General features: G+C 46.4%; 1 protein-coding gene across 1 annotated transcript in view; it reads left to right on the top strand.

Moving 5' to 3' along the window:
• LOC129693451 (serine/threonine-protein phosphatase PP1-beta catalytic subunit-like) overlaps positions 1-23,980 on the top strand; it is a 131,191-nt gene that overhangs the window by 62,298 nt on the left and 44,913 nt on the right. Inside the window, exon 2 of the mRNA XM_055630266.1 lies at positions 13,069-13,200. Within this exon, the coding sequence (XP_055486241.1) occupies positions 13,069-13,200 (132 nt within the window). The remainder of the gene's footprint in view (positions 1-13,068; positions 13,201-23,980) is intronic.

Genomic DNA, 23,980 nt, shown 5'->3' with positions numbered 1-23,980 from the left:
CTTCACTCTGCTGGCTTTGAAATTACGACCGAAAGTCATTTGCCAAGACAATTTGTTTTTATTACGCAGACAAAACATAACTTATAGCCACGTGGAATAACACAGCATGGAACAAAAGGCTGGAGTAGCTCAGCGGGACAGGCAGCATTCTGGAGATAAAGAATAGGCGACGTTTCGGGTCGACACCTTTCCTCAGACTTGCGTTTGTGGTCGCGACCCTCGCGACCCTACTTCAGACCAGTGGAACAGTACTGTACAGGAACAGGCCCTTCAGCCCACAATGTCCATTGATGACCACGGCGCTAGGTTAAACTAATCTCTGTCTGCACCTGATCCACATCCCTCCATTCCCTGCGTAACCATGTGCCCATCCAAAGGCTCTTAAACTAGCAATGTTACAACATTTTGAGATTTAAAAAATCAAGTCTGTAATTTATCCCATCAGATAAAGCATAAAAAGAAGTTTAATTTGACACCTAATTCACTTTCATATCTTCAGTATTAAAAAAGTTATGGATATTTTCATACTCGGAAATTAGCATCTTGTTCCCTATTGCTTTTTCATTGACTTAACACAAAAGCTGTGATCGAGAACAGTCAAATGGTCATAACTTTCTTAAAAAGTAAGAGAACTGAAAGAAATGTTCAGTTATTATAGATTGAAGCATTCTGAAACAAATATGAAACAATCTTACTTAGATGCCTTGAAATTAAAGCATATAATTAGTTTGTTGCCTAATTGTAGCTAATTACAAAATTCAATTACCAGATCTAAACATCTATCCATTTCTTAAGAATAAATTAACATTTTTTAATAGCCTAAGTGTCCAAATAACATTCACACAAGAATTCACAATATAACATAATTTTAAAATCTCATTATCATGGGTTTATAGGCCAAATGGAAGGAATTTAATGTTTAATACCTGTAAATTAATGGCCATTTAAATCAACGCGAGTGGATTTTTCTGGAACGCGATCAATTGGAATGTTGCGGTTGCGGTGGATTTAAACCCGTATCGGCAGCAAATACACTGCCGGTGCGTTCGGGAAAAAAAAAATCGTTTCGCTATTTAAAATGAGAATTTAATGCATCTTAAGAAACACTTTTATACATAAAAATAGACGACTTTCTTTTACCTGTCCCCTACATAAAATCCGTCCCGGTTGTCAGCGTTGACGGCTTCAGAAGCTGATTTTAAAATCACTCCAGCGATTAACTTGTCGGGCAAATTTATTTTTTAATTTACACAGAACGATTCTTCAGCAAAAACTTGCACTCCAACAAATATAATCCAGGACCAGGTCGGAGAAAACCGCGTTTTAACCCCGCCCCCCCTCAAACGCGCCAAAATCGCACACACGGCCAGTGGCAGAATTGCAGCGCCGCTGAAGGTAAGTATTGTAACATACCTATTTAAACGCCACTATCGTATCTGCCTCCAACACCCTCCGTGTAAAAATAAATAAATAAATGGATAAACAGTACGGTGGATGAATAGATCAATAGATGGATCCATGAATGGATCACAACCCCTTTAAATTTTCTTCTTGGAAATTCTTCTTGCACCAATCTAATGAATTGCGTCTCGAAGGGTGGATTTGCTGCGTGCTATCCAGTCGGCTGAAAGACTATATATGCTTGCAATCAATCTTTAGAGGTTTAAAAGAGTGGCGTGATTGTGATGAGTGATTGCAGACCCGCCTCTGAGACCAGCGCGCAGAGATTCGCCTGCCTTGGGCGCCATCTTGGTTTGCTCAAGATTCCAGCATCTGTATCTAGCAAAATAATTGTACCATAGGGCCAGTATCAACAGGTGATCGACGGTCGTGTGGACTCGGTGGGCCGAAGGGCCTGATTCATTGCTGTATCTCGAAACAAAACAAGTCTGTGAAAGGGCGGTGGAGAAAGGTTCTCTGGATGCTTTCAAGAGAGAGCTAGGTAGGGCTCCTAAAAATAGTGGAGTCGGGGGGATATAGGGAGAAGGCAGAAACGGGGCACTGATTGTGGATGATCAGCCATGATCACATTGAATGGCGGTGCTGGCTCGAAGGGCTGAATGGCAACCTACGTTAACCTGGCGACAACCTACGTCAGAAGAAGTCAAGCTACGCTCATTGGCGTCAAACCCACTGTTGCCGAAAATGTTTCAACATGTTGAAAATCCAGCGGTGACCAGAAAGACGCTACGACTCTTTGGGCGACTGAGGAGACGACTCACGACCATACAGGCGACACCCCGGCAACCATGTGGAGACAGCCTAGTCACCTGTAGTCGCCTAAAAAATAGCCTGAGTGGGACAGGCCCTTTACCTCTCATGTAGCACGTCTTGCAACCCCCAGATGTGACAATGTGGTTCATTTACATGACTTTTCGTCGCATAAGGATGCCTGCCAGTTCTCTTCAGTACAGACAATATTCGGATAATGGATCAGTCAGTCAGGCAGCATTTTTCCTGCTGGGTTATTCTGTTTGGTGGGTGGTAGTGGTGCAGTCAAATACAATACTAGCGTATAAGAGACATTTGGATGGGCACTCGGACATGCAAGGAATGGGCAGGTATAGATCATCTGCCTTTATTTTAAACTTTGGAGATACAGCGCAGAAACAGGTCTTTCGGTCCGTATAAACAACGGTGACCAGCACACTAGCACTATCCTACACACTAGGGACAACATGCAATTTAACAGAAGCCAATTGACCTACAAACCTGTACATCTTTGGGATGTGGGAGGAAATCCACACAGGGTCACAGGGAGAACGTGCAAACTCCGTACAGACAGACAATAAACAATAGGTGCAGGAGTAGGCCATTCGGCCCTTCAAGCCAGCACCCCCATTCAATGTCTGATCATCCCCGATCAGTACCCCATTCCTGCCTTCTCCCCATACCCCCAGACTCCACTATCTTTAAGCACTCGATCTAGCTCGCTCTTGAAAGCATCCAGAGAACCGGCCTCCACCGCCCTCTGAGGCAGAGAATTCCACAGACTCACCACTCTCTGTGAGAAAAAGTGTTTCCTCGTTTCTGTTCTAAATGGCTTACCCCTTATTTTTAAACTGTGGCCCCTGGTTCAGGACTCCCCCAACATCGGGAACATGTTTCCTGCCTCTAGCGTGTCCAAACTTTTAAGGGCCTGTGCCACTTGGGCGACCTAATCCGTGAGTTCTGGCGAGTTTGCCCTCGACTCATACTCGCAGCATGGCCGACACGAGGTCGTAGGAGGTCTTCGTAACTCTCCTTCATGCTCGAGAGTGGTCTCCGCGTACTCAAGGCCTCAGCTAGGTCGCGGCGGTTTTTTCAATATGTTAATAAAAGCCCACGAGTAAAAAAAGGTCGCCATGGAAAAAATCGATACTTTTTTTACTCGTAGGTTTAGTCGTAGTAGGTCGGCATGTTAGTCAGATTCAGGTTCAAACTTTATTGTCATGGTGCAGTGTACAGTACAGAGACAACGAAATGCAGTCGAGGGTAGTCGTAGCTAATCTTCAACATAGTCGATAGGAGGTCGAAGGAGATCGAATTAGGTCATCTTCACTCTCCACTATTCGGTGTCCAATTTTCCCGAAGTTAGTCGTAGCTAGTCTTCAACATAGTCAAAGGAGGTCTTCAACATGCCATTTTTTTTCATACTCTTGTAAACTCACCAATTAGGTCGCCCAAGTGGGACAGCCCCTTTAATAATCGTATATGTTTCACTAAGATACCCTCTCATCCTTCTAAACTCCAGAGTGTACAAGCCCAGCCACTCCATTCTCTCAGCATATGACAGTCCCGCCATCCCGGGAATTAACCTTGTATACATTGTACACAGCACCCGTGGTCAGGATCAAACCCAGCTGGCTCGCTGGTACTGTGAGGCTACAACTCTACCGCTGAGACAGTGCTGTAGTCTCTAGTTTAATTTAGCAGCATGTGAGCCTGTACTGTATCTATGTTCTATCTGATATGACGGATGTGTAATAATGTAATCCCCCCAAGCAAGAGTATTGCTCTTTAGTAATCCACAGTCCAAGTTGTGTACTTGTGTCTGATTGCCTGATTAAACAATCTAGTAACATGTGGGCAGAGGGTATCACTGAGGGAAACTTTGTGTTAAACCTACACAACAAAATGAGTCATACTTTGAAATGGCAATTACAATTTAAATAGTCTACTTCAAAATAAGGTCCTGCCACCAGATTGTTGTAAACTTTTGACCCTTTCAAAACAATTGCAAAACTCTTTAACGGTCTTTGGACTGCTGGCTTCTATTGTCAATAGGGTGATTTCACGAAAGGTCACTGGAGCGTAGATCCGCACCCACGTGACCGAAAATTTGAAGTGGAGGACATGTTACACTTCCGGTACATGTTAATGAATGGGAAAACGCACTTTCACACCCGTTAAAAACATCGAAAACGGCCAGTTTTTGAGCTGCAATTTATTGTGCCAGTCGGGGTGACCGTGAGGCACAGCTACCTAAATTTACAGCCCAAAAAAAAGATAGAAACTAAGGTAAATTCAAGAGGGAGCTGAAGGTGCCAATCCAGTGGAAGTGAACAGCGGACATTTGCCGTGGAGATTTAAAGGTCCAAAATATCGGAAATTATCGCGTTTGCTCGCTGAATTTCATCAAAAGTAAGGCATTATTGACTGTTATCTTTATTCATTTGTTATATGAGAAGTTTTAAAAGTGAAAAATCCCTCAGTAAAATTGCAAAATCGCCCATGGTTCTCAGGTGGGTTTTAACATGCAAAATGAAAATGCTTCTGAAGCTACATTTACCATTTAAATAATGGTAAACTATCAATGCATTTTGAAATAAATTTTACTCAGATGCAAGCTAAGGAATGGGATAATTGTCAGCTGTCAGTTGGACAAAATTAGGACATTTTATTATTTTCCAAAATATATTTCTCAATGTTTCTTGTTTAAAGCCTGCACATGCACCCAAACTTCTTATTTATTTATTTCTTTATCATCTAACAACAGACAAGTCTGCAGCATGGAATGTATTAGATGATAAAGAAATAAATAAATAAGTAGTTTGGGTGAATGTGCATGTGCAGGCTTTAAACAAGAAACATTGAGAAATATATTTTGGAAAATAATAAAATGTCCTAATTTTGTCCAACTGACAGCTGACAATTATCCCATTCCTTAGCTTGCATCTGAGTAAAATTTATTTCAAAATGCATTGATAGTTTACCATTATTTAAATGGTAAATGTAGCTTCAGAAGCGTTTTCATTTTGCATGTTAAAACCCACCTGAGAACCATGGGCGATTTTGCAATTTTACTGAGGGATTTTTCACTTTTAAAACTTCTCATATAACAAATGAATAAAGATAAAAAAGTCAATAATGCCTTACTTTTGATGAAATTCAGCGAGCAAACGCGATAATTCCCGATATTTTGGACCTTTAAATCTCCACGGCAAATGTCCGCTGTTCACTTCCGCTGGATTGGCACCTTCAGCTCCCTCTTGAATTTACCTTAGTTTCTATCTTTTTTTTGGGCTGTAAATTTAGGTAGCTGTGCCTCACGGTCACCCCGACTGGCACAATAAATTGCAGCTCAAAAACTGGCCGTTTTCGATGTTTTTAACGGGTGTGAAAGTGCGTGTTTTCCCATTCACTAACATGTACCGGAAGTGTAGCATGTCCTCCACTTCAAATTTTCGGTCACGTGGGTGCGGATCTACGCTCCAGTGACCTTTCGTGAAATCACCCTATAAAGATATCACTGGACTTCCGAAAAGCTCTGTCCACCGCACTGTGATGTTGCAGTGAAGGTCATCATTTTTTACTTTTCCTAAATGAACCTAATCGGAAATGTGATGATGGTGCTGTATTGGGGAAGTAAATGGAGGACACAAAGTGCTGGAGTAATAGACAATAGGTGCAGGAGTAGGCCATTAGGCCCTTCGAGCCAGCACCGCCATTCAATGTGATCATGGCTGATCATCCACAATCAGTACCCCGTTCCTGCCTTCTCCCCATATCCCCTGACTCCGCCATCTTTAAGAGCCCTATCTAGCTCTCTCTTGAAATCATTCAGGGAACCCGCCTCCACTGTCCTCTGAGGCAGAGAATTCCACAGACTCACCGGTCTCTGTGAGAAAAAGTGTTTCCTCGTCTCCGTTCTAAATGGCTTACTCCTTATTCTTAAACTGTGGCCCCTGGTTCTGGACTCCCCCAACATCGGGAACATGTTTCCTGCCTCTAGCGTGTCCAAGCCGTTAACAATCTTATATGTTTCAATGAGATCTCCTCTCGTCCTTCTAAACTCCAGAGTGTACAAGCCCAGCTGCTCCATTCTCTCAGCATATGACAGTCCCGCCATCCCGGGAATTAACCTTGTGTTATGGGACTGTCCCACTTAGGCGACTCTTTAGGCGACCGCCAGGGACTAATTTTAATGGAATTCACCCACAACGCCTTTGAGACAGCACCGACGACAGCAAAAATTGTCGCCACTGTCGCCGAACAATTTTCAACACGTTGTAAATTTTAAAAAGCAGTCATCTGTAGTCGCCCAAAAAAATTGCCTAGGTGGGACAGGCCCATAACTCTGCGGGTCAGGCTGCGTCACTGGAGAACATGGATGGGGACGTTTCGGGTCGGGACCCTTCGTCAGACTGCACAGAGATGGGGGTGGGGGGGGGGGCGGGGATTGAAGAAGAAGTGAGAGAGAGTCTTGCAGAACTCCCATCAGAGAGAGGAGTAGAACCTTTTCAAAGTGGATATACCTTGAGGAGATGTTGCAGTAGGTCAGACAAAGCATTGTACTGTGAGACCAATGGGTTATTTTAGCTATTGAGTTCAGTTTAGTTTATTGCCACATGTACCGAGGTACAGTGAAAAGCCTTTGTTGCGTGCTATCCAGTCAGCAGAAAGACAATACATGATTACAATCCAGCCACGTACAGTGTATAGATACATGATATGGTAATAACGTTTAGTAGAAATATAGAAAGTAGATGCAGGATTAGGCCATCCGGCCCTTTGCACCAGCATGCAGGACAATATGATCAAGGCTGATCATCCGGAATCTGTACCCCGTTCCTGCTTTTTCCCCATATCCCTTGATTCCGTTAGCCCTAAGAGCTAAATCTAACATCTAACTCTAACTCTAGTGCAAGATAAAGGCAGCAAAGTCCGATCAAGGATAGTCTGAGGGTCACCAAAGAGGGAGACAGTATGCTCGCTGGTTGTGGTAGGATGATTCAGTTGACTGATAACAGCTGGGAAGAAACTGTCCCTGAATCTGGGTGGGAGAGGGGAGAAGAGTGAGTGGCCAGGGTGCAATATCTTTGATGATGCTGCTGGCCTTGCTGAGGCAGCCTGAGGTGGAGATGGAGTCAATAGAAGGGAGGTTGGTGTGTGTGGTGGTCTGGGCTGCATCCACAATTTAACCATTTAAAGCTTTCATTGCTCCCTTTGCTCCAAAGAGCATGGGAGCATAAAAGGAAGAAACCAACGAAATAACAAAGTGCGTCCAAACATGCAGCATGTTTACTCATGCAAGATGTCAAGGCAGTTGTACAGCTGCATAGAACAGTTGACTTGCTTGTCACATTGCATCTGCTGTTGCTGCCTATTATATATTTCATTGTGTTTTAAACGTCAATGACCACTTTGTATGGTAAACAAGGTTACTGCATTACTAATGTCCCCACTAAGCCGTGAGATAATGTGGTATTGAGAGAAGTGGTACCCTTTTTTTTAAGAAGTGTTTTATGCGTGAATGGGGAACGAGTGAATGTCTGACAGCACGGTGGCGCAGCGATAGAGTTGCTGCCTCACAGTGCCAGTGCTGGCGATGCCTTACCGGGGGTCGCCGTCTGGAGCCCGGAGTGCTGGACCTGCTGCACCGACATCATGGAGCTGCGGTTTGCGGAGCTCCCAACGCGGGCGGCGCTGACTACCAGCGCGGGGTCCTGCGACTCTGCCCGGCTCGGCCTGCGGACTCGGGAGCTGCGGACTCCGGCTGCGGGAGATGGCTGATCAGGAGGTCCGGGCCGCTGAGGAGGGGGATGTTCACCGTCGGGGATCGGCGTCGGCGTTCCACTAGCCCGGCGTGAGGGCCTGAACATCGGGCCACCCGGGGCGGCGACTGCGGGTGCTCGCAAGGCCCTGACCACTGATGAACATCTGGGAAGATCGGAGGGGAGGCTAGCTGGACAATGGTGCCTTCCTCACCTTGGTGCCACTGTGTTGTGTTGCGTCGTGGACTTTCTGTGTTTGTGCTTTTTTTTTAAATTTCTATTTTATTTTTTTAATATGTTTTAGTATTTATTATTTATTTATTTTTATGATACTGACTGTAAAGGGAAATTCATTTCGTTGTCTCTAATTGAGACAATGACAATAAATTTGAATACAATACAATACAATACAATACAGAGACCCGGATTCGATGCTGACTACGGGTGCTGTCTGTATGGAGTTTGCACGTTTTCCCCGTGACCATGTGGGTTTTCCCTGGCTACTCCCGTTTCCTCCACGTCTCAAAAACCCATTGGGTTTGTGGGTTAATTAGCTTTGGTCAAGTTTGTAAATTGTTGGTCGTACGTTGGATCGAGTGTATGAGAGGAGTCGGCAGCCTACGTACGGCCCCTGGGCCGAATCTGGCCCGTAACCCGAAATCACCCGGCCCACAGGTGGACCTTTCCCCCCCCGTAATCATCCGGCGCGCGCCGAGCAGCGGCCGAGCTCTGGCTGTACCGCATCCTGCGCAAAGCCCCCGGCACGGCCGCCCGCGCTCCTTCTGTGAACACGTTTATGAAATATCTGAGGATGCTGGAAAAATCGAAGGTGGACAAAAATGCTGGCGAAACTCAGCGGGTGATACATGCAAGGATTCCATAGAAACATAGAAAATAGGTGCAGGAGGAGGCCATTCGGCCCTTCGAGCCAACACCACCATTCATTGTGATCATGGCTGATCATTCCCAATCAATAACCCGTGCCTGCCTTCAAGATTCAAGATTCGATTTATTTGTCATTTGGACCCCTTGAGGTTCAAACGAAATGACGTTTCTGCAGCCATACATTACAAACAAATAGACCCAAGACACAACATAATTTACATAAACATCCATCACATTGCTGTGATGGAAGGCCAAAAAACTTATCTCTCTACTGCACTCTCCCCCCCGATGTCAAAGTCAAAGCCCCCGGCTGGCGATGGCGATTGTCCCGCGGCCATTAAAGCCACGCCGGGTGGTGCAAGGTCGCACACCGGGTCTTGGTGTTGGAGCCCCCGGCGTGCGCTCGCAGAGTCCCGCGGCCATTCCAAGCCGCGCGGGGCGGTGCTGTAAGGCCCCGCTCCAGGAGCTCTTCGACCCCGCAACTCGGGCGGGAGAAGTCGCCGTTGCGGGAGCCCTGAAAAGCGGTCTCCCTCCAGGGACCCGCAGGCTCCCGGTGCCGCCGTCCGCCAGACCCGCAGTAGCAGCCTCCGAATCTCCGGAGGTCGGGCCGCAGCAGCGCTCCACCTGCTCCGGACTCGGCCAGCTCCGCGACGGTGAGGTGAGTCGTCGGCACCAGAATCCCCGGTCTTCCTGTTGGAGGCCGCTCCTCATTGTAGCCCCAACTACAACGAAGACCCGACAAAGAAAAGGTCGGGTCTCCCGTGCAGGGAGAGATTAAAAGTTACCCCCTCCCTCTCACCCCCCACCCCCACCCCCCACACACACACCCCAACAAAAAAATAACAAAAACCACATAAAAACATAGACAAAAAATAATAAAAACGCAGACGGGCTGCAGAGGCCGCTGCTGACGAGAGTCGTGCCGCCTACCTTCTCCCCATATCCCTTGATTCCACTAGCCCCTAGAGCTCTATGTATAGAAACATAGATTGCATGAGGCTGCCTCACCCGCTGAGTTTCTCCAGCATTTTATGTCTCCCTTCTGTGAACATGTGATTTGATGCCTGCCATCTGGGACACTCACAGATATGTGTCCCGGCCCCCATGCAGAACAAGGTTGCCCACCCCTGCTGTTCGGGGTGATCGCTGGTCAGCATGGACTCGGTGGGCCTGCTTCTGCACTGTCTGACTAAATTTACAAAAAGGCAGTCAGCGTCATCAGCCACCCACACTACCCTGGTCACGCTCTGGTTTCACTCCTGCCTTCGAGAAGAAGGTGCAGGAGTCTGAAAACTGTGACCTCCAGGTTCAGGAACAATTTCTTCCCAAGACTACAAACACCAACTCAACTCTGTACTACAAACTCTCTTCATTGTACTTGTGAATTGGAGCTTTGCTTTTTGCACTACAGTGGTTTATTTTAATTTATTGAACTTGTTGTGATTTATCATGTATCTAACAGAGTACTATGTTTACATACTTGTGCTGCTGCAAGTAAAAATTGTCATTATTCTGTTTAGAGACATATGACAATAAAACACTCGACTCTCTCTTGACTCCCTGGAACTGGGGAGATGATTCAAAAGCTTCAAAGCACGGATCACCAGAATTGGGAAGGGACCACAGATGCTAGTTCACACCAAAGATAGACACATAATTCTGGAGTAACTCAGCAGGACAGGCAGCTTCTCTGGATAGAAGGAATGGGTGACGTCTTATAGACATTAGGTGCAGGAGTAGGCCATTCGGCCCTTCGAGCCAGCACCGCCATTCAATGTGATCATGGCTGATCATCCACAATCTGTACCCCGTTCCTGCCTTCTCCCCATATCCCCTGACTCCGCCATCTTTAAGAGCCTTATCTAGCTCTCTCTTGAAAATATCCAGAGAACCGGCCGCCTCCTGAGGCAGAGAATTCCACAGTCTTGGGTTGAGACCCGAGTCTGAAGAAGGGTCTTGACCCGAATCGTCACCCGTTCCTGCTATCCATTGATGCTGCCTGTCCAGCTGAGTTACTCCAGTATTTTGTGTCTATCGTCGGAGTAAACCAGCATCTGTAGTTCCTTCCTCCAAAGATGCTGCCTGACCTGCAGATTAACACCAGTACCCTGCATGTCAATGGTCGTTTAATAGTGTGTTCAGACAATACTGCTTGGAACTGGATTCCATGTGGCTAAACCAGTTTGGACAGCCAATTATCCTCTGCCGGTCCATCACGGATACTGATACCACCCCACCATCAAAGGGACCAACAAGAATTGCTGCCTCATAAAGGCAGCCAGCATCAGAAACAAAGAACTGCAGATGCAAAAGGAGACAATGAGCTGGAGTAACTCAGCGGGTCAGGCAGCATCTCTGGGGGACTTGGATAGGTGATGTTTTGGTTCTTCAGACTGATTGTAGGTTTGTACGATTGTAGGTTCAGAGTACAATGAGTCTGAAGAAGGATCAGAAAACATCACCTATCTGGAGTCTGAAGAAGGGTTTCGGCCCGAAACGTTGCCTATTTCCTTCGTTCCTTAGATGCTGCTGCACCCGCTGAGTTTCTCCAGCATTTTTGTGTACCATCACCTATCCACGTTCACCAGCGATACTGCCTGACTTTTTTTTAGTTTGGTTTAGAAATACAGCACGGAAACATGCCTTTCGGCCCACTGAGTCCGCACCGACCAGCGATCTCCGCACACTAACACTACCCTACACACACTAGGCACAATTGACATTTGTACCAAGCCAATTAACCTACAAACCTGCACGTCTTTGGAGTGTGGGAGGAAACCGAAGATCTCGGAGAAAACCCACGCAGGTCACGGGGAGAGCGTACAAACTCCGTTCAAACTCCGTACAGGCAGCACCCATAGTCGGGATGGAACCCGGTTCCCTGGCGCTGAAAAAGTTGCTGGAAGATCGAAGGTACAAAAATTCTACCAGCTGCGCAGCAGCGTGCCGACTTACCTTCGAGTTTCGGCCCGAAACATCGTCCATTTCCTTCGCACGTAGATGTGCTGCTTTTAGCAATTTTGTAAATGAACATCTGCAGGGAGGGAGAAAGTGAGAGTGGTGCATGAATAGATGAATGCTGCAGATGCTGGAAGAATCGATGGTACAAAGAACAAAATCAGTTTAAATTCTGGAACGAAAAAACAGCCATCAGCGGTGATGCAGCAGTCAAATCTCCCTCTCATTTCTTAAGCCAAAGATAAAAGAGTTTCATGGGGTTGTGGAGAGAAGGCAGGAGAATGGGGCTGAGAGGGAAGGACAGATTAAATGGCTGAATAGACTTGATGGGCTGAATGGCCTAATTCTGCTCCTAGAACCTATGAACTTACGGGGGGGGGAAAAGACTTTTGTTTAGTGATACTGTGTGGAAACGGGGCCCTTCGGCCCACGGAATCCGCACCGACCAGCGATCCCCATACACTAGTTCTATCCTATGCATCAGGGACAATTTACTGAAATCAATTCACCTTCAAGGGCAGACAAAAGTGCTGGAGAAACACAGCGGGTGCAGCAGCATCTATGGAGCGAAGGAAATAGGCAACGTTTCGGGACGAGAGTTTCTCCAGCATTTTTGTCTACCTTCAATTTTCCAGCATCTGCACAGTTCCTTCTTAAACACCTACAAGGGTGGTCACGGTGGCGCAGCGGTAGAGTTGATGCCCAGGAGACCCAGGTTCGATCCTGACTACGTAGTCTGTACGTCTGCTGTCCATACGGAGTTTGTACGTTCTCCCCTGTAACCTGCGTTGGTATTCTCCAAGATCTTCGGTTTCCTCCCACACTCCAAAGACGTACAGGTTTGTAGGTTAATTGGCTTGGTAAATGTTAAAAAAATTGTCCCTAGTGTGTGTCGGGGATAGTGTTAATGTACGGGGATCGCTGGTCGGCGCGGACCCGGTGGGCCAAGAGGGCCTGTTTCCGCGCTGTGTCTCTAAACTAAACTACAAACCTGCACATCATTGAAATGTGGGAGGAAACCTGGAGCACCTGGAGAAAACCCACGCAGGTCACAGGGAAAACGTACAAACTCAATACAGACAGCGCCCGTAGTCACGTTCGAGCCCGGATCTCTGGCGCTGTGAGGCAGCAAATTTACCGCTGTACCACCCTGTTGGGAACGTGTAGAGACTGAAGCTGTCACTAGATGTTTGCCCCTGTATTATCGATTGTTTGACTGAAACTCTGATTACGTTCTTTCTTTGTACAGTGCGAGGATGTCGCCCTGGAAAGATTGTACAGATGACGGAGGCCGAAGTGCGGGGCCTGTGTATAAAGTCACGGGAAATCTTCCTCAGCCAACCTATTCTCCTGGAGTTGGAAGCACCCTTGAAGATCTGTGGTAAGGTGATAGGAGTTGTTGCATTGGTCTTTGTACATCAGTGGGCATTCTGCCAGCACTAGCTCAGAACCTACCTGCATTGTCAAACCAATTTGGCTGGTTTCCCAGTAGATAAAGGTCTTCTCATCATAAAACTGTCCACAGTTCAGGTCTAATCAGGCGTTACAAAAGCCGTACGATTAAGATGTTTTGTGGAATATATCCCTTTGGAAGAGCAGTGAGCAAATCCTCCAAAGCTGCGTTAAAGGCAGTTCCAAAGAAAGTGAGCCGTAAGCTACATTTGGTTCATCCTCCAATAGACCTGATAATGCTGTATAGGTTCTAAGTATGTAAAGAAAGAGCACAAAGTGCTGGGGTAACACATAATTCAGATTCAGATTCAGATTCAACTTTAATTGTCATTGTCAGTGTACAGTACAGAGACAACGAAATGCAGTTAGCATCTCCCTGGAAGAGCGACATAGAATATGATTCCAATTTCAATGGTCCGGCAACGGAGAGACGTGTAGCGCCTCCCGGATGGTAGGAGGGTAAACAGTCCATGGTTGGGGTGAGAGCAGTCCTTGGCGATGCTGAGCACCCTCCGCAGACAACGCTTGCTTTGGACAGACAATGGAGGGGAGCAAGGAACCGGTGATGCGTTGGGCAATTTTCACCACCCTCTGCAGTGCTTTCCGGTCGGAGACAGAGCAGTTGCAGTGATACAGTTGGTAAGGATGCTCTCGATGGTGCAGCGGTAGAAGTTCACCAGGATCTGAGGAGACTGATGGACCTTCTTCAGTCTCCTCAGGAAGAAGAGACGCTGGTGAGCCTTCTTGATCAGAGTTGAGGTATTGTGGGTCCAAGAGAGGTCATCGGAGATGTTGACCCCCAGGAACCTGAAGCTGGAAACACGTTCCACCTCCGTCCCGTTGATGTGGATGGGGGTGTGCGTGCCGCCCCTGGACTTCCTGAAGTCTACAATGAGCTCCTTGGTCTTCTTGGAGTTAAGGGCCAGGTTGATAATAAATATAACATCTAGCCTAATTTCAGGTAGTCCCTGCTTTCTCCTCCCCTTCCCAGCTCTCCTTCAGCCCACTGTCTCTGCCTCTTCTTCTTCCAGCCCCTCCCCCCCCAACCCTCACATCAGTCTGATGAAGGGTCTCGACCTGAAATGCGTCCTATTTCCTTCGCTCCATTGATGCTGCCTCACCCGCTGAGTTTCTCCAGCATTTTTGTCTACCTAACATCTAGTCTAGTTTATTGTCATGTATACCGAGGTACAGTGAAAAGTTACGTGTTATCCAGGCAGCGGAAAGAATGTACATGATTACAATCAAGCCGTCCACCGTGTACAGAAGCAGGATAAAGGGAATAACATTCAGTGCAAGATAAACTCCAATTAAAGATAGTCCAAGGATTTCCAATGAGGTAGATAGTAGGTCAGGACCGCTCTATAGTTGATGAGAGGATGTTTCAGTTGCCTGATAACAGCTGGGAAGAAAGTCTCCCTGAATCTGGAGCTGTGCCACTACGGCGACTTTTCAGCGACTTGTCTTCGACCTTCAAGCTCGAGGGCACTCGCCTGAAAAACCTCGAGCTGGATCGACCGTCAGCGATGAAACCGCGAACTGGATCGACTGGCTGCGCACACTCACACACACACACACACACACACACAGACACAGACACACACACACACACACACACACACACACACACACACACACTGCAAAGGCGGGGGGGGCAGGGAAAGCAGGGGAGCGCTGTCTGAAATTCACACCCGCGATGAAGAGGAAGTTAAAAGACGGCTGCACAGTTACGGTAAGTCCTTTAGAGAGCGCGGAGGGGAGGGGGGGTGGGGAGAGAAGGGGTGGGAGAAGAGGAGAAGGAGTGGAGACACTTTTAAGAAGCCAGCCAACTTATAATAAAGTTTAGCGGCCATTTAACATTACCGGTTGGTTTTCCTTGGTTCTGAGCCAGTCTATCCCTCAGAACTCCAATGAGCCAATTCAAATGCCCGGTCAATGAAGGAGATTACCAACGGCTGCCCTCGACTGCCTGCAACTACATAGCGACCCCACTCCACTGCACCACGAGTTCAAAAGAACCGTGCCGACCAATTTTTACTTTTGGAAATTTTTTCAGGCACGCGGAAAAATTTTCCTTGGTCAAACTGAGTCCGCGTGTATGCGGGAACTTCCCTCGAGCATGAAGGGGAGTTCCAGGGACCTCCTAGGACCACGTGTCAGCCATGCTGCGAGTTTGAGTCGAGGGCAAACTCTTCTAAACTCGCAAATTAGGTCGCCGCCGTGGGACAGCCCCTTATATGAAGGGATAGATGATGAGTTGACAAAGGCTGGGTTTAGTCCAGGTGGTGCAGCGGTAGAGTTGCTGCCTCACAGCGCCAGAGGCCCACGTTCCATCCTGACTACAGGTGCTGTCTCTACGGCGTTTGTATGTTCTCCCCGTGACCTGCGTGAGTTTTCTTTGGGATCTCCAGTTTCCTCCCACACTCCAAAGCCGTACAGGTTTGTAGGTTACACAAAAGTGCTGGAGAAACTCAGCGGGTGCAGCAGCATCTATGGAGCGAAGGAAATAGGCAACGTTTCGGGCCGAAACCCTTCTTCAGACTGATCGGGGGCGGGGGTGGGCGGGGACAAGAAAGGAAAAAGGAGGAGGAGCCCGAAGGCTGGGGGATGGGAGGAGACAGCAGGGGGACTGAGGAAGGGGATGAGACAGCAAGGACTAACAAAATTGGGAGAATTCGATGTTCATGCCCCCAGGATGCAGACTCCCCAAACGGAATATGAGGTGCTGTTCCTCCAATTTCCGGTGCTGCTCGCTGTGGCCATGGAGGAGACCCAGGATAGAGAGGTCGGAGACGGAGTGGGAGGGGGAGTTGAAGTGCTGAGCCACCGGGAGGTCAGCTTGGTTATTGCGGACCGAGCGGAGGTGTTCGGCGAAACGATCGCCCAACCTCCGCTTGGTCTCACCGATATAGATCTGGTTTGTAGGTTAATTGGCTTAGTATAAGTATAAATTGTCATTAGTGTGCGTAGGAAAGTGTTAGTGTGCGGGGATCGCTGGTCAGAGCGGACTCGGTGGGCCGAAGAGCCTGTGTCTGTGCTGTATCTCTAAACTAAACTAAAAGTTGTGTCTATCTTTGGTAATAACCAGCATCTGCAGTTAATTATATGTGTTGAAGGGTACTTGCTCCTTGAAGCATCGAGTTTATACAGCCCATCAGCGTTCAAAACAAGAATGCGTTGATATTTTGTTCAAATATGGAATAGGCTTGCACTTTGCCACATTTTATTCCGTCTGCTGCCATCTCGTTCATTCAATTAACCTTTTGGACTTAATTAACTTTTGTGTGCGTCTCCCACATCAGAACCCTTGATCTCGTCTAATTTAAGAGCATGATGTCTCTCTTTCCTTACTCTTGCCCTTTTCGGTGTGATGAAGCTTTTATTAAACAATTTAATACGCCGCCAGGCAAGGGACGGTTGTTAGTCTTGTGTATCGTGAAAGGACATTTTCCTGGACAAGAGCCAGTCGCACGGCATGGGGAGCATGCTGTGCTCAGCATGGATGCTGATCTATAGTCACCACATTTCTATTTATAGTCAACTTCCAGCAGTCATCTTGCTGGTGTTTTGTGTCTGCCAGTATGCAGTCTCTCCCTTAGACATAGAAACATTGAAACATAGGTGCAGGCTATTCGGCCCTTCGAGCCAGCACCACCATTCAATCATGGCTGACCATCCAAAATCAGTACCCCGTTCCTGCTTCCCCCCCCCCACATTTCCCTTGATTCCTTCAGCCCTAAGAGCTAAATCTAACTCTCTTCTCCCCTGATAGTTCCACGCATTCCTGCTGTCATATTTATGTGCATGGCGTCTCTCCCAGCTCATCTCTGGCCTTTATCCAACCATCTGCCTATCAAACACCCTCTCCCTCACCCCTCTTGTATCCACCTATTACCTGGCACGCTTTGTTCTACCTGTCTTCCAGGTTGAGGGCCTGAGCTACAGGGAGAGGTTGAGCAGGCTGGGTCTCTATTCCTTGGAGCGCAGGAGGATGAGGGGTGATCTTATAGAGGTGTATAAATAAAATCATGAGAGGAATAGATCGGGTAGATGCACAGAGTCTCTTGCCCAGAGTAGGGGAATCGAGGACCAGAGGACATCGGTTTAAGGTTTGGGAAGAAAGAATTAATAGGAACCTGAGGGGTACCTTTTTCACACAAAGGGTGGTGGGTGTATGGAACAAGCTGCCGGAGGAGGTAGTTGAGGCTGGGACTATCACAATGTTTGTCCTGCCCCTCCTATCCTCTAGCTTCCCCCACAATCAGTTTGAAGAAGGGTCCCGACCCAAAACGCCACCTATCCTTATGCTCCTGGGATACTGCCTGACCTGCTGAGTTACTCCAGCACTGTTTGTGTTTTGTAAATCGGCATCTGCGGTTCCTTATTTTTAACCACCATTGCCCTTGCCCGTGTAATCTATTCTTTCTCGCAGGGCGTCCTATGGTATCAAGTCTTCAGTCATAGTAGCAATGTTACAAAATTTTGAGATTTTAAAAATCAAGTCTGCAATTTATCCCATCAGATAAAGCATAACAATAAGTTTAAATTGACACCAAATTCACTTTCATATCTCAAGTATTAAAAATGTTATGGCCATTTTCATACTCGGAAATTAGCATCTTGTTCCCTATTGATTTTCAATGGACATTACAAAAAAGCTGTGATCTTGGATAGTCAAAAGCCCATTTCTTAAGGAAATATTAACATTTTTAAATAGCCTAAGTGTCCAAAGATTATTCACAAATAATTCACAATATAACATGATTTTTATATCTAATTTACATTAATTTATAGGCCAAATGGAAGGAATTTAGTGTTCAATTGCTGTAAATAAATGCCCATTTAAATCGGCTTTCTAGTGGGTTCATGTGGAACGCGCTGGTTTAGAACGTTGACATCGCGCTGGATTAGTGCCCTCAAATGCCGAGAAAAATACTGCAGGATATAAAAAGCCCAAAATGAACTACTCGCTATAGATAACTTGATATACAGGGTTATATATATGCCCCATTTAATGTAAAAATAAGGTACATACCTTTAATTGTTTGCTTTATAAAACCCTGGGGCTGCGAGAGGTTGCGGAATGAGACAGTAATTTTAAAACTATTATAACTATATTATCGAGGCCTATAAAACTAATAATACCTTTTGCGACTGGGTCTTGCAGCGATTTTTCGTTAATGATTTACTAGGCTGAACATCTGCGATTAGTACAGCCTAGTAAAAATCGCGTTTTAAACCCGCCCCCTCCAAACAGCGGCAAAATCGCGGACATGGCTGAGGGCAGATTCCCAATGACGATTCAGGTAGGTTTTGTAACATACCTAGTCATAGGCACTTCATCCAAAATGGGCGGCGCAGTGGCTAGGCGTCTTCTTCTTTTGTGTGGCGTGCACAGCCTGAAGTTGTTGGACAACTTGTTCTATTTGATCTTCCGTTTGTGCACGTCGAGTTGATTGCATTAGTCGAAACCGGGCGGACCACGTGAAGGTTGCAATCTTCCACCCCAGTGGCTAGTCGAGCTGCTGCCTCGCAGCGCCACAGACCCACCATCCTGACCTCGGGTGCTGCCTACGTGGAGTTGGCACGCTCTCCCTGTGAATGCGTGGCGTGCGTCCGGTTTGCTCCGACAACCCGTGCTGCGGACGTGCGGGTTAATCGCCCCAGTGTGTAGGGAGTGGATAAGAGAGTGGGATAACATAGAACTGGTGTAAACGGGTGGTCAATGGTCAGCGTAGATTCAGTGGGCCATAGGGTCTGTTTCCATGCTGTATCTATCAATAAATTCATCTGTCTTGCTTTGTCTTTTCCCCAAATAACTAAAAGCAACAATGCAGGTGGAGTGTTAAAGTCTGTGCACCACCATTTGTGCCAAACTGAGAGGCAGCAACTCCGAGTAGCTCCGAGTTTTGTTTAGTGTGTTTGTGCGTTGTTGTTTGTGTAGTATTTTACATTGTATGTGTAGAATCCCATACAGGAGGGATGAACTAAGTATTTGTTGCTTTCATGTGTTGTCTGTATTTTATGTATTGTCTGCTTTATGTTCTGACTGTGTTACATAGAAACATAGAAATTAGGTGCAGGAGTAGGCCATTCGGCCCTTCGAGCCTGCACCGCCATTCAATATGATCATGACTGATCATCCAACTCAGTATCCTGTTCCTGCCTTCTCTCCATACCCCCTGATCCCTTTAGCCACAAGGGCCACATCTAACTACCTCTTAAATATAGCCAATGAACTGGCCTCAACTACCTTCTGCGGCAGAGAATTCCAGAGATTCACCACTCTCTGTGTGAAAAATGTTTTCCTCATCTCGGTCCTAAAAGATTTCCCCCTTATCCTTAAACTATGACCCCTTGTTCTGGACTTCCCCAACATCGGGAACAATCTTCCTGCATCTAGCCTGTCCAAACCCTTAAGAATTTTGTAAGTTTCTATAAGATCCCCCCTCAATCTTCTAAATTCTAGCGAGTACAAGCCGAGTCTATCCAGTCTTTCTTCATATGTGTTGGCTACTGGACATCTGAATTTCCCTGAGGGGATTAATAAAGTCTTTATCTATCTATTTTCCTTGAATCATGTTGGTACCAAAGATCGTAGTCTCTTTGGTTGGGACTACGGTCAGAATGCTGCCCACCTTTTTAAAAGCAGAATGAAACGGTAACAGAAAGAGGCATAGAAATAAAAAATATATTTACGTAGCACTTTGCACAATCTCAACATTGTGCACAGTGCTTAATACTAATTTACAAATTTCAGTCACTAGTCGGGTGGCACGGGTCCCTGGCACTGTGAGGCAGCAAACTCGACCACTGCGTCGAGTTTGCTGCCTCACAGTGCCAGGGACCCGAGTTAGATCCTGACCACGGGTGCTGTCTGCATGGAGATTGTACGTTTTCTCCAGCCGCTTTGGTTTCCTCCCTCACTCCAAAGACGTGCAGACATGTAGGTTAATTGTCTTTGGTTAAAACATCGTCAATTATCCCTTGTGTGCCGGGTACAGCTTGTGTACGGGCTGGTCGATGGTCGGGCCGAAGGGCCTGTTTCTGCTCAGTATCTCTAAAGTCTAAAGTCAATTTACACTTGACAGGGTTTCCGCCAAGTTAAGTCAAGTCAAGTCAAGAGATTTCTTGGTAACGTCCAGAATTTTAAGAATTGCTAATAAACCAATGTCTGCTAAACAAAACAACACAAAAATGCAGAGTTACTCAGCAGGTCAGGCAGCATCCCTGGAGAACATTGATGCATGACGTTTCTGGTCGGCCCCTTCTTCAGACTGATTGTGTTTGGGATGAGAGGAAGAAAGCTGGATGAGAGGAGGGGCTGGGCAAAGCCTGACGAGTGATAGGGGAAAACAGGTGAGGTGAGAGGATGTGGTAGATAGGCAGATGGTTGGACACTTTCCAGTCTGAAGAGGGTCCCGACCGAAAACGTCACCTATCCATGCTCTCCAGAGATGTTGCTGAGTTACTCCAACACTTTGGGTCTTTTTTTTGTGAACCAGCATCTGCAGTTCCTTGTTTCTACATTCTAACAAATAAAATTGCTGTCACTGTCCAAATTCAGCTGGAATAGTATTAAGAGAGTGTTCCTCCAGCAATTTAATTTTAGATTAGTTTTAATATCGATTTGCATGTAGTTTGACCACGGTGTCTGAAAGCCTGTTCTTGCGTTGACCTTGTGACATGTTGGGTTCTATTTTATATCCTGAGAGGCAATTTACTGTTATTTTAGGCCAACTCGGAACTATCTTCCTGACTATTGAGACAATAAAACAGAGCAACTTTTGCCCTGTCTGCCAGGATAGAATAACTAGCAAGGTGCCGAAGGCTTTAATCTATTAACTAGTAAAGGCAGGAGAGGGATCGACAGGAAATGCAAGAAAAAATCATGGAAACGAATAAATTGCAGTTTACCAAGGTAAGACCCAAAAATACTGAACTCAGCGTGTCAGGCAGCATCCCTGGACATCATGGAAAGGTGACAATAAACAATAGGTGCAGGAGTAGGCCATTCGGCCCTTTGAGCCAGCACTGCCATTCAATGTGATCATGGCTGATCGTCCACAATCTGTACCCCGTTCCTGCCTTCCCCCCATATCCCCTGACTCCGCTATCTTTAACAGCTCTATCCAACTCTCTCTTGAAAGCATCTGGAGAATTGGCCTCCACTGCCTTCTGAGGCAGGGAATTCCACAGAGTCACTAAGACTGAAAAAGGTTTTCCTCGTCTCCGTTCTAAATGGCCTACCCTTTATTCTTAAACTGTGGCCCCTGGTTCTGGACTCCCCCAACATCGGGAACATGTTTCCTGCCTCTAGCGTGTTCAATCCCTTAATAATCTTACATGTTTCAATAAGACATCCTCTCATCGCTCTAAACTCCAGAGTGTACAAGCCCAGCCGCTCCATTCTCTCAGCATATGACAGTCCCGCAATCCCGGGAATTAACCTTGTGAACCTACGCTGCACTCCCTCAATAGCAAGAATGACGTTTCGGGTTGGGACCCTTCGGACTACTCTCAAAGGGGAGAAAACTAGAAGATAAAGTGGTCAACACTGTGTACAATAGGGAATTGAAAAGAAACCAAAGAGAGGCGGGAACATGGGAATACCGCAGGACATGCATGCAGTGAACAATTTAAATGAACAAAGGGTGACTATATCAGCACAACCTTGTAATCTTGTACAGATTTAATTGGGGGAAAGACGGGACTGCTCATATGGGGCTTAAACGCAGTTGTACACAAAATGCTGGAGTAACTCAGCGGGACAGGCAGCATCTCTGGAGAGAAGGAATGGGTGACGTTTCGGGTCGAGACCCTTCTTCAGATTATTCAGACCTCTGGTCCCGAAACGTCACCCATTCCTTCTCTCCAGAGATGCTGCCTGTCCCGCTGAGTTCCTCCAGCATTTTGTGTCCATCTTCGGTTTAAACCAGCATGTGCAGTTCCTTCCCCTCACATAAACATAGGTGTGGGTTACTTGGGCTTAATGGACTGTTTCAGTGCCATTGTGAGCCTCTGTAATTCATATTTCTAAAGCCGCCATTGATTATCCCAGCCAAGTCACGCTCATAAAAGGTATTGTTTACACAACTTGGCTTGAGACGATCTCTTCATTTAATGTTGTTAAGTAGGAATCGTTACCTCAATCTAATAGTGTTTGTAGTCTGCGATATGAATAACGTTTTTGTTGTGAACTTGTATTTTGATCCGTAATTAGACTTAGCCAAATCATCTACCATGCATTCTTTGAGTGGGTGGTATTAGACTTGCTCAAGTTTTTTTTTTGCTTTTGCATTTGAGCCAAACAAAACTAAAACAAAATTGAAAGCATTACTTAAACTTAAAGCACACGGCATTGGGGGTTCAGTATTGATGTGGATAGAGAACTGGCTGACAAACAGGAAGCAAAGAGTAGGAGTAAACGGGTCCTTTTCACAATGGCAGGCAGTGACTAGTGGGGTACCGCAAGGCTCAGTGCTGGGACCCCAGCTATTTACGATATATATTAATGATTTGGATGAGGGAATTGAATGCAACATCTCCAAGTTTGCGGATGACACAAAGCTGGGGGGCAGTGTTAGCTGTGAGGAGGATGCTAGGAGGCTGCAAGGTGACTTGGATAGGCTGGGTGAGTGGGCAAATGCATGGCAGATGCAGTATAATATGGCTAAATGTGAGGTTATCCACTTTGGTGGCAAAAACAGGAAAGTAGATTATTATCTGAATGGTGGCCGATTAGGAAAGGGGGAGATGCAACGAGACCTGGGTGTCATGGTACACCAGTCATTAAAAGTAGGCATGCAGGTGCAGCAGGCAGTGAAGAAGGCGAATGGTATGTTAGCATTCATAGCTAAAGGATTTGAGTATAGGAGCAGGGAGGTTCTACTGCAGTTATACAGGGTCTTGGTGAGACCACACTTGGAGTATTGCGTACAGTTTTGGTCTCCTAATCTGAGGAAGGACATTCTTGCCATAGAGGGAGTGCAGAGAATGTTCACCAGACTGATTCCTGGGATGTCAGGACTTTCATATGAAGAAAGACTGGATAGACTCGGTTTGTACTCGCTAGAATTTAGAAGATTGAGGGGGGATCTTATAGAAACTTACAAAATTCTTAAGGGTTTGGACAGGCTAGATGCAGGAAGATTGTTCCCGATGTTGGGGAAGTACAGAACAAGGGGTCACAGTTTAAGGATAAGGGGGAAATCCTTTAGGACCGAGATGAGGAAAACATTTTTCACACAGAGAGTGGTGAATCTCTGGAACTCTCTGCCACAGAAGGTAGTTGAGGCCAGTTCACTGGCTATATTTAAGAGGGAGTTAGATGTGGCCCTTGTGGCTAAAGGGATCAGGGGGTATGGAGAGAAGGCAGGTACGGGATACTGAGTTGGATGATCAGCCATGATCATACTGAATGGCGGTGCAGGCTCGAAGGGCCAAATGGCCTACTCCTGCATCTATTTTCTATGTTTCTATGTTTTTCTATGAAAGTGTTGAACTCACATTCACATTGCACGTTTTCTAATCTGCCACATTTGACCATTAAGTTTATGGAACATCTCACAAGGACGTGGCTTCACAAGTCTTTGGGTTTCTGAAAATAAGTGTGAAAATTAATTATCCCTTTAAAATAGCAGGGAAGTCCGATAGATTTGAGTCATCAGGTCATAAGTGATGGGAGCTGAATTAGGCCATTCGGCCCA

This window comes from Leucoraja erinacea, unplaced genomic scaffold (assembly GCF_028641065.1).
Source record: "Leucoraja erinacea ecotype New England unplaced genomic scaffold, Leri_hhj_1 Leri_299S, whole genome shotgun sequence".
NCBI classification, from domain to species: Eukaryota; Metazoa; Chordata; class Chondrichthyes; order Rajiformes; family Rajidae; genus Leucoraja; species Leucoraja erinaceus.
The sequence above is the reverse complement of the archived record's forward strand: the minus strand, read 5'-3'. Positions and strand labels throughout refer to the sequence as shown.